At 37.6% G+C, this 10,621-nt stretch overlaps 1 protein-coding gene across 1 annotated transcript in view; it reads left to right on the top strand.

Moving 5' to 3' along the window:
- LOC123665999 (nucleolysin TIA-1) overlaps positions 1-10,120 on the top strand; it is a 93,306-nt gene extending 83,186 nt beyond the window's left edge. The window contains exons 5-9 of the mRNA XM_045600215.1: positions 3,707-3,887; positions 4,903-5,032; positions 8,485-8,657; positions 9,437-9,569; positions 10,079-10,120. Coding sequence (XP_045456171.1) covers positions 3,707-3,887; positions 4,903-5,032; positions 8,485-8,657; positions 9,437-9,569; positions 10,079-10,120 — 659 coding nt within the window. The remainder of the gene's footprint in view (positions 1-3,706; positions 3,888-4,902; positions 5,033-8,484; positions 8,658-9,436; positions 9,570-10,078) is intronic.
- The last annotated feature ends 501 nt before the right edge of the window (positions 10,121-10,621 follow it).

Consider the following 10,621-nt stretch of genomic DNA (forward strand, 5'->3'; position numbering starts at 1 on the left):
TTGCGATTTGAGATTATAGAAATATCTCCTTGATATTTTAGCGTAACAGAGACGTGCTTAAAGCTGGTTTAAGGCCTTTTGAACATTACGCCGTGATTACATAGAAATTAATAGCTAAAGCTAGCGGGATTACATCAATAGTAAAGATGTGTGGATTTTTTGAGGTGGCAATAAAACATATTATTACCAATTTTATATTGAATTCCCTTTCTTTCCGTGCGGGGTCGTCAAAGTCGAGTGAGGGATGAACCTGGCTCAAAATCATCAGGGTCCTGGAGAGGGAAAACTTCATTTGAAACCCGGAATGGGGTCTCCGTCAAGCATTCGTGGCATAGCTCTAAAATGCGAAAGACTCCTGCTGCCAAACTGGCTCCACACGTTTGACTCGTCGTTCCTGTGGGCCTAGCCAATGAGGTCGAGAGGGTGGCGCAGAGCTTAGGCAACTCTGCGTTTTCCTGAAGAGTGTCCTAGGCGACACGGTGTCTGTTTGACACTGTCTAAATCGTCTGCAATAGACGGACTAAGGCCAATGATGATATTGAAACGAATACTACCGATTCTTTTTTGCAGAATCTACATTCCGAACCGTTGGTAGCTTCATTTGTAACGATGATTAAGGTTTTAATCTGTAAACTGACGATTCGAAGGTGTTTTTGAAGCCTATTTGTAGAAAGATAATAATTTTCATTTTGATATTTATGTTTTTGACGCCGCGTTGGCGCAACGGTTACAGCCATGGATTGTATCAGTTGCGTTGGCGGTTGCGGGTTCGACCCCCGCACATGACAAACATTTGTATTGGCCATACAGGTGTTTGCCGTGGTCTGGGTGTTCGTGCAGTCCTTGTGGGTCTCCCCACCGTGCCTCGGTGAGCACGTTAAGCCGTCGGTCCCGGTTGTTATCATATACACCTGATAGCGATCGTTACTCAAAGTAGGGAATATATCCGCCAACCCGCATTGGAGCAGCGTGGTGGATTAAGCTCTGATCCTTCTCCTACATGGAGAAAGAGGCCTATGCCCAGTAGTGGGATATTACAGGCTGAAACGTAAAAATTTATGTTTTTATCGTCTATGTCACGACGCGTCTTTCTATTCTGTACAAGATCAGAACGTAAGGGTGTGAAACTAATCACGTATATTACGAAAATTATTCGAAAACTGGATATTTACCATATTTATTGGGACATGGACTTCGAATGTTTTGATCACGAGACTGGAGTTTGCGGGTAGATGTTGACGGCTTTAGCTCTCATCTCGAATAATTTTCATAATAGAAGTAAACATGTTAATCTAAAATCTTACAATCACGTATAGATTGGAAATAAGCTTTCTTACGAAGTTCTTCCAATCCATAGAAGAGCAGTACGCATATACTCGCGTATAATTTGTAGTAACATAGAAGTATATCTTGTTCCATAATGTACAACGCCAGTACGCATTGGGACTAATCGTGTATGTTTCGGAATAAGCGCGCTGAAATCTAGATTACAATTTGTACGAGAGCAGTTGCATGCTCGCCATTTTAATTTATTGACCTCTCTTTTTATTTTGTGGTAATTCATGTTTGCGTGTCTGTTCTAAATATTGCATCATCATTTGGCAAGTGCCATCGTTTTGATTGATGATTTTTTGATTCTGCATAGTTAATTTATAAAAGATTGGAAATACAATTGAATACATATATATACACGACCTACGTATGTCTTCCAATACTTAATGAAAAAGTATTTAAAAATGTGTTCTTCAAGAGGAAAAAGCTTCTAATTCTAAGAGTATTATTACCTCTTGCTGTAAAAAATATCAGTCTTCGATAATCTGCCAGTAACTTGTTTGTGAAGATAAACTTGAACTATCCAAAATATCGCTTCAGCCTGCAATATCCCACTGCTGAGCATAGACCTCTTTCCTCGTGTAGGAGAAGGATAAAGAGAGAGAAGAGCTTAATCGACCACGCTGCTCCAATGCGGTTTGGCGGATCCCTACTATGTATAAAGATCACTATCAGGTGTTCATGATAACAACCGGGACCGACAGCTTAACTCGCTCTCCCAGGCACGGTGAGGAGACCCACAGGGACTGTACAAGCACCCAGACCACGGCAAACATTTGTATGGCCAATGTTTGTCATGTGCGGGGATCGACCGTTGCGCCAACGCGTCATTCAAAATATCTAATATATAAAATTCTCGTGTCACGGTGTTTGTAGTTAAACTCCTCCGAAACGGTTTGACCGATTCTCATGAAATTTTGTGTGCATATTGGGTAGGTCTGAGAATTGAACAACATCTATTTTTCATCCCCCTAAATTTTTAGGATAGTCCACTCCTAATTTTTTTTTTTTAATTTTTAGATAAATTAGTATTTTTATTTTTTTATGATACAATATAAAAAAATACATACAGCCCTAAATTTTCAACCCTCTACCACCAACCCCTATTTTTAATAATAATAGCATTTTAATTTTAATAGCAGCAAGACAACGATTGCCGCGTCAGCTAATATTATAAATAAAAAGGAATGAAACTAATTTCAATGTTCATTAAATTATATAAATTAATTAAATATCAAAGAGAATAAAAATAAGTTTTACGTTTGCTAAGAGACATGACAAAAAGAATAATTTAATCTTAAGATATTATTAATTATATCTTTGTGATAAAGTTTTGTGAAAAAATAATATTAGCGTAGTTGTTATCGCAATTTATGTTGAAATAATTGTAAATGTTCCTTAAAAGGAAATTAAATAAATACCTAGAGGATATTTATACAAACCGAAAAAAAACCAATTTGGCTTTTTTATGCGACTAGGGTGGCAAAGAACCTATGGTAAGCGGATACCAGTCTATGGACACATTTACAGTTTACTATGTCACCGGGCGGGGTGACCGAGTATTTAGACCTGTAGCGACATCTATCGAGCAACATATGAATTACGAACTAAGAACTGACGTATCCTACATCGCTATATCAAAGTTATCAGAGCGATTGAGTATATATACAAGAACCCGACAGCAACCGTTGGGGCGCTAGCCCACCAGACACAACATCCGTCTGGTTGGAGGATCCTCCCTTTTCAATGGGGTATGAGGAATTTAACACCCTGTCCATCACACCCCCAAAGACCTAGCCGCGAAAGAAAATGAGACCCCTACTAAAGAGCTCGGGAAGGTCGTTCGTCCTAAGAGTTTCCTAACGAGATCGCACCTTGGCTTAAGACAAAGTCGGAACGGAGTGAACGCTATGCGGAGCGCTAATTCGGACTACGGGCGACCTGCTCGCTTAGGCGAGTTTGGGTCGCCTCTATGGACGGCTGCAATACAAGGAGCTATTTGCTTACCCTCAGGAGCCCTCACTGCTTGAGAACTGTGTTATTTAGCTGTGATCATCTGTAAGGTTGCTGTACTGCCCCATTCGGTCTGATCCAAATTCCTTACCTTACCTTTCCTTACCGTTACCTTACCTTTCCTTTCCTTACGTTACCTTTTACCTTTTGTGTAGATGCATCAATTTAGATAATTTATTATTAAATTGAAAGGTGGTACTCGTCATGTAGACCTATTGAAATTTGATTGAGATCTGACAAGTAGTTATTGAGTTATCTTCAATAATTTGTATTGTACTATTCTTTGAATTATAATTTGAAGTCGGGTTTTATCGGTTTTCCAGAAAACGCAAACATTTAATTTTCTTCCTCTTACCTACAGTGAACTCAAAGCCACTCACCTTCGACGAGGTCTACAACCAGAGCTCACCGACCAACTGCACGGTCTACTGCGGCGGTCTGACCACCGGTCTTACGGAGGAACTCATGCAGAAGACCTTCCAGCCCTTCGGTACCATTCAGGAGATCCGTGTGTTTAAGGACAAAGGATATGCTTTTATAAGGTACGTCTTTAAAGTCACTCCAGGGGTTCCATATAATTCTTATCTCTAACTTTTTTAAAAGATTTTTATCAAAAAAATCCGGCAACGCTCTATGCCTAAGACTAGTACATCCAATCTCTTGTCAAAGAGGTATATTTAATTTAGTAGGTAAAGTAGGTAGGGTTTGCTTTTTTTTATTTTATTAGGTAGATATATAAAGGACCTTAAAAATTAGGCTGTAACTACTATAACAGCTGCATCTACATTCAAAAGCCTAATTTGTGGACAATAGCTGGCTCTTCTGAAGTAAGAATTTGTAATGATATAATAATAATAATAAAGTTGTTTATCTATCCAGGATAACAAAACAGAATAAAATAGAATGAAACAATAAAATATTATTATCCAATATATAAAATTCTCGTGTCGCGGTGTTTGTAGTTAAACTCCTCCGAAACGGCTTGACCGATGCTCGTGAAATTTTTTGAGCCTATTGTAAATTATTTTTTATTTTATTATGATTTGGCGTTAAAAAAATACACACAACCCTAAATTTTCACCCTTCTACCACCAACCCCTATTTTTAATAGCGTTTAGCGGCAAGACAACGTTTGCCGAGTCAGCTAGTAATTAAATATTATTAATAATTCTTGGACACTACCAGTATCACTGAGACTTTAAACGTCACATTTACCATATTTCGCGATGATCATTTTAACATCATAGTTTTGAGTGTATCCATTAATTTGCACTTGCAGCTATACCAAAGTTTTGTGATCGGCCAATGACAAAATTGGTAAATTTTCAACTCCAATAATTCTTTCAAGGACAGTACTGTTCTTCTGTTCTGCTGATCTTCCACTCATATCAGCTCGCTTACTCGACTGCCACAGAGTATGTCCACAAACCTGTCCATGTTACGGTACAGTGTTCTGCCGATCAAATGATTTACATATGTCTTACTCAAACAACTTTATAACAAATAGTTTGTCAATACGCTAAAATGACATTAACATTTCTTTTCCAATTTCACCAGATTCTCAACAAAAGAGAGTGCGACCCATGCTATCGTCGCTGTTCATAACACTGATGTCAACGGGCAACCAGTTAAGTGCTCCTGGGGCAAGGAATCCGGGGACCCAAACAACGCTCAAACACAAGGACAGGTACGTTGATTTTGATTAACTGCCATATTGGTAGAATGAGCAATTTCGCTACTTTTTTCCTAGAACTGTTTGGCAGTGGCACTTTTCTGCTCCAGAACTTTGACTTCGAATCTTACTCTAAGTCCAAGGATGTGTTTATCGTGGGTCAGTCGCCAATAGTTTAGTAATACACTTGGTGCTGCAAACGTCCATAAGCTATAATAATCGCTTACGTTAAAAATATTGAAATCGCTCGCGTTAAAAATATTGAAATACAAAACAATGCAAATATTTCACAGCCATATGTAAGCCTTTGTTTTTGGGATTAAATATAAACCTAGGTATACGGTATTCAATATACACCACGGTATACCGCGCGTTTTCACTTGAATAATACATTAAGATATCTTATATATTGTACATTTATAATTAATGATATCACTCCGACACGCAACTGGTACTCCTCAAGAATGTTTACTCTGACTGTTGCAAGAGATCTCTCTCTCTCAGAGAACTCTCAGACGACCTCCTGAGCCCTCTGTCTTGTAACTGTTTCCCACGATTTTACTCTAACTTCCAAAAAAGGTGGAAGGTTACTCAATTCGACCATATATAATTTTTTTTTAATGTATGTTCGGGGATAACTTCGTCGTTTATGAACCGATTTTGATAATCATTTTTTTTTTTGTTGGAAAGAAGATACTTAAAGTTAAACTACAAAAATCAAATCAATCTTTGTAATATTAGTATAGTATAATATACAGATAATATAATAATGTCTCATTTGACTACAAATTTCAATCCTAAATACATACTATTTATAATAACAAATATCCATTCCCATTGTCCTCTCCTATTATTGACGTACTCTATCCCCAATATTGACAGTGTGTAACCGCTTTAAAATCAACAATAAAATTAATAATTTATTTGTTGACACGGGATTATTAGATTATAAGCTAACCTCTCTCTAACATGACATTTTTGTAAAGGTTTTATAAATATTTGCACTTTATTATGTGATTGTACGTAATGTTTAAATTATATTTATTTAGGACCTTAATTAGGGCCAGTAAAGTTGAAAGTGATTGTCAAAGTTTCTGATTTTGACCCCTAGGGGACAAAAATGAATAAATTGATTTTTTTTTTGCTTGTATATAAGGACAAAACGATGGTGTCAATTTATTTTTAATATGTTAATTATTAACTAGAAAAGTATGACTAGGAATTATGTAGAAATAATAATTAATCGTGGACATGTTCGCGCATACTGTGTGGCTACGGTACTAAAGAATATAGCCACCCCCTCTCTTCCCGTGGGTGTCGTAAGAGGCGACTAAGGGATAACACAGTTCCACTACCACCTTGGAACTTAAAAAGCCGACCCGGTGGCGGGATAACCATCCAACTGCTGGCTTTAAAATACACAGGCCGAAGACGGGCAGCAGCGTCTTCGGTGCGACAAAGCCAGTCCTGCGGTCACCAACCCGCCTGCCCAGCGTGGTGACTATGGGCAACACACATGAGTTCACGTTAGTTTTGGCGTAAACTTGTGGAGGCCTATGTCCAGCAGTGGACTGTATAGGCTGTAATGTTGATGAAATGATGATGTTCGCGCATAACAAACAAACAGAAAATAAAAAACGAGTGTGCTTTAGACCACACGACAGAAGTAAAACTTCTGCACAATAGGCCTGCACTGTGTCTTAGATATAGTGGTAACTGGCTATGAGAGAGAGAGAGAAAGAAAATGTGTGCTAATACTCTCAAGCTCCGTTCGCCTCGCCCGATCACACTTTTCGTAACGCTCTCGTCACACATTCACCTTACTCCCCAAGTCAAGCGTGCAAACTTGATTCATTGCAAAAAAATATCTAAATTTTATCGAAACAATTTCGTAATCATGAAATCGTCACGTACAAACTTACTTTTCCGCTTTATTAGGTAATACAGCCTCCCGTCTCATCCATTACCGATTTTGCATTTCTAAGATCCTCAGATATCTTTTGACATTATTTATGTTGGATTAAAATTCCGTTTTCGTCTCTGTAAGCGCTTTGATGTTAATTGAACGATTAATAATTGAAATAACATAATTAGTATGTAGATTTTCTATTTGATTAAAATAATATCTATAGCTTATATTAATTACGTTTTAAAGGCTTTTAGGATTGACCTTTTAGTTGAAATAATTGTGTTTGCTTGCAAACGAGATAAACCCGACTTCAATTACATCGACAAGTAATACAACGTACATAGACGAAAAAATAGTCAAGTAAATTTGAGTTATCAAAGATTACTCAAAAAGTACTAATCAAATCTTGATGAAATTTAATTGAAACTATGCGAATAACACCAACTATCGTTTAAAAATCATATTATCGAAACCTGTCTAAGCAATAAAAAGTTATAAGGGTAATACAACGACGATCGACGAAAAAATAGTTAAGTAAATACGCATTATTAGACATTAATCAAAAAGTATTTATTAGAAGTCAATTAAATTTAAATCGCACCGCATCAACCGCGCCACCTTTCGCTTAAAAAAATCATGGAAAACCGTTCACCTAATCATAACTTCTGGGCCATGGCCGTTTTGGCCGTAGGGTAAATACCCATGCTTACAACCGCGACTTTATTTGTTTTACATCAAACCCTCTTAGCTCGAAGCAGGCGATACCACGATAATAGCTGGAATATAAAACGTATTGAAGCGTGTTTGTTTTCAATTTCCAGTTCAAACAAAATTTAATTTAAACTTTTGTATCATAATGTAGTTTCTGTATTTTTTTTACTCAACTTCGTGAATACATTTCAATTTTATAAAGATGCTGGTCTCGGCCTTCCTCGTTAAATGGGCTGTCCAACACAAAGAGAATTTTTAATTTCAGCGATTAAACAAACAAACAAACAAACCTTTCAACTTTATACTATTAGGATAAGATAAGACTTGTAGCCCCTCGAGGTTTAGCTTGAGTTAGTGAGTTGAGAGTTGAGATTTGAGCCTCAATATACTAGCTGTTTCTTTCAGTTTTACTCGCATAAGTGCCAAGACAAAATTTGTTAATCTGGAACTCCAGATATTTATGTACCAAGTTTCCTTGCTATCGGTAATTTTTGCGTGAACTTTTATCATGTTTTACGATACTCAAGACGAAAAAGTAGTCAAGTAAATGTAGGTTATCAAAGATTACTCAAAAATTAGTTATCAGTCAATCAAATTTAAATGAGACCACAAGTAAAAAGACCCACAAGGACGTCTGTCCTATAACCAGACTGAAAAGAAATATTTGCACAAATAAAAATGTCCATCCCGAGCGGGAATCGAACCTGGAATTGGCCAAACACGCACAACTACACCACATCATGTCACCATGTCATTACTTCATCATCATCATTATTTCAGCCTATCGCAGTCCACTACTGGACATAGGTCTATTTCTCTTATTAATAAATGAAAATTATACGTCTAGCTCGGCGGTACAGCGTACAGCCCATTCGGAGCGTACACCGGAGGCGTTCCCCCCGCGTCGTACTGGTACAATACATACCCTCAGCAACTGGGAGGGTTCCTGCAAGGCGTGCAAGGTGTCCAGGGCTACTCCTATGCGGGCCAGTTCGCGGGCTACCAGCAACAGTATATGGGGTAAGATTTGTGATAAATGATTTTTTTAAGTATTACCAAAGCCTTTCTAAATGATTACGAAAATGTAATGAAAATTGGCGAAACTACTTTGCCTTTGAAAATATTTTTGAAGTGGATCTTCTTTGAATTCGTTTTGATTTGAAACTCGATGAAACGTAATTGCGTCGTGATTAAGAAAGAAATAGATTAGATTATATTACTGCTCAAAACGCGTAACTACGACGCGCACTTACGAGCTTCTCACGAGACCCTGATCATCGTCGATAGAACAAATCACAACGGCCTATCTTCCTACAGCTTTTCAGATGTTACACTTCTACCGTGTGCGAATTTCACACTTTGGGGGTGCGTAAGAACCATGGTGTTGAGTCCCTCATCCCCCATCGAAAAGGGAGGATCCTCCGACCAGACGGGTGTTGTGTCTGGTGGGCTACTGGCCCGACGGTTGTTGTCGGGATCTTGTATATATACTCAATCACTTTGAAATCTCTGATAGCGCGATGTAGCATACGTCAGTTTTCTCTAATTACGTAGCTAGTAGTCGCGCGATAGATGTCGCCACAACACCTTCACTTTACAATCAATATTTTAATTGCATTTTTTTTTCTTTTTGTAACGTAGATAATAAATTCTATGCAAAATAAATATTTTCATTTCAATGTCATATCAAAACAAATTTTGGAAAAGTATCATTTATTTGGTAACAATTATTGCATAAGAACACATGCTATTAATTATCTGTAATTTATAAGCCCTAAATGATTATAACATATTTGCAGTATGGGAGGAGTCCAGCTCCCGTGGGCTCTAGGTGGCGGTGTTGGCGGAGTAGGAGGAGTGGGAGGGGTCGCTGCTATGTCCCAACCACCTCAAGTGCTGCACTACCCAGTTCAGCACTTTCAAGTTCAACCAGTAAGTTGCAGTGTTATTGTACCATTACCTTCCTTAACGTAATCCTGTCGGGCTGCTACAGGTTTTAAGAAAGATATTTCAGGCTATATTCTTAATTAGCTTCTGCCCACGACTTCGTCTGCGTGGAAAAGTTACTTTGGGCTGACTTTAACTTTAATCGTTTGCGAAACTTTAACTGTCTACGCAGCGCACGCAGCGGAGCTCTCAAAAGGGAAAAAACTCGGATTTTGAAATATTCTTCATTGGTGCTCAGCTCCTATTGGTTTTAGCGTGATGATATACAGCCTAAAACGCTATCTAACATTTAAAGAATTTTTCAAATCGGACAAGTAGTTCCTGAGATTAGCGCGTTCAAGCAAACAAACAAACTCTTCAGCTTTATAATATTAGTATAGATATTTAACTGACTTACTCCTATTATTAATTGGTGATGTAAATTAATATCGTATATACTTTTTACTTGAGATTTTGATATATATAATAATTACGATATTTTTCTATAATTACAGATCGGAGAAGATGAATGGCTGGCACCGAGTTTGCTTGTGTGAGGTCAACGCGCCGCTCCCCAAGACCCCTGCTGCTGTGTACACAAAGAGTGGATGTAAACCCCCTCTGTACTATATTCAAACGACAACATTCTAGTCGTTCTGTTGTTATTTTTGCCGATTCTCGTTATTCTTGGCAATTCTGTTGTTATTGTAACGATTGTGTTGTTATTGTAGCGATTGTGTTGTTATTGTAACGATTCTGTTGTTATTCTAGTCATTCCTGTAATTTATTGTTTTGTTTTACCGTAGTTTATTATTCGTTATCGCTTATTAAAACTACGGATAATCAATTGAAATAAAATTCGTCTTCTATATCTGCTACTTGTTTTTAATTTTGTTTAAAAAGTTAATTCAATTGATTATTCGAGTTTTTCTTTATGTTTTTTTGTCTGAGGGGTTTTGTCAGTGGCAGGTGAGGCATTCGGCGCAAAAAGGCTAAGCCTTGAATAGAGAATTACGTCTGTTTTACAGTACGTAGATATATATTTGACGAAATATGGA

This window comes from Melitaea cinxia, chromosome 25 (genome assembly GCF_905220565.1).
Source record: "Melitaea cinxia chromosome 25, ilMelCinx1.1, whole genome shotgun sequence".
Lineage (NCBI taxonomy): Eukaryota > Metazoa > Arthropoda > Insecta > Lepidoptera > Nymphalidae > Melitaea > Melitaea cinxia.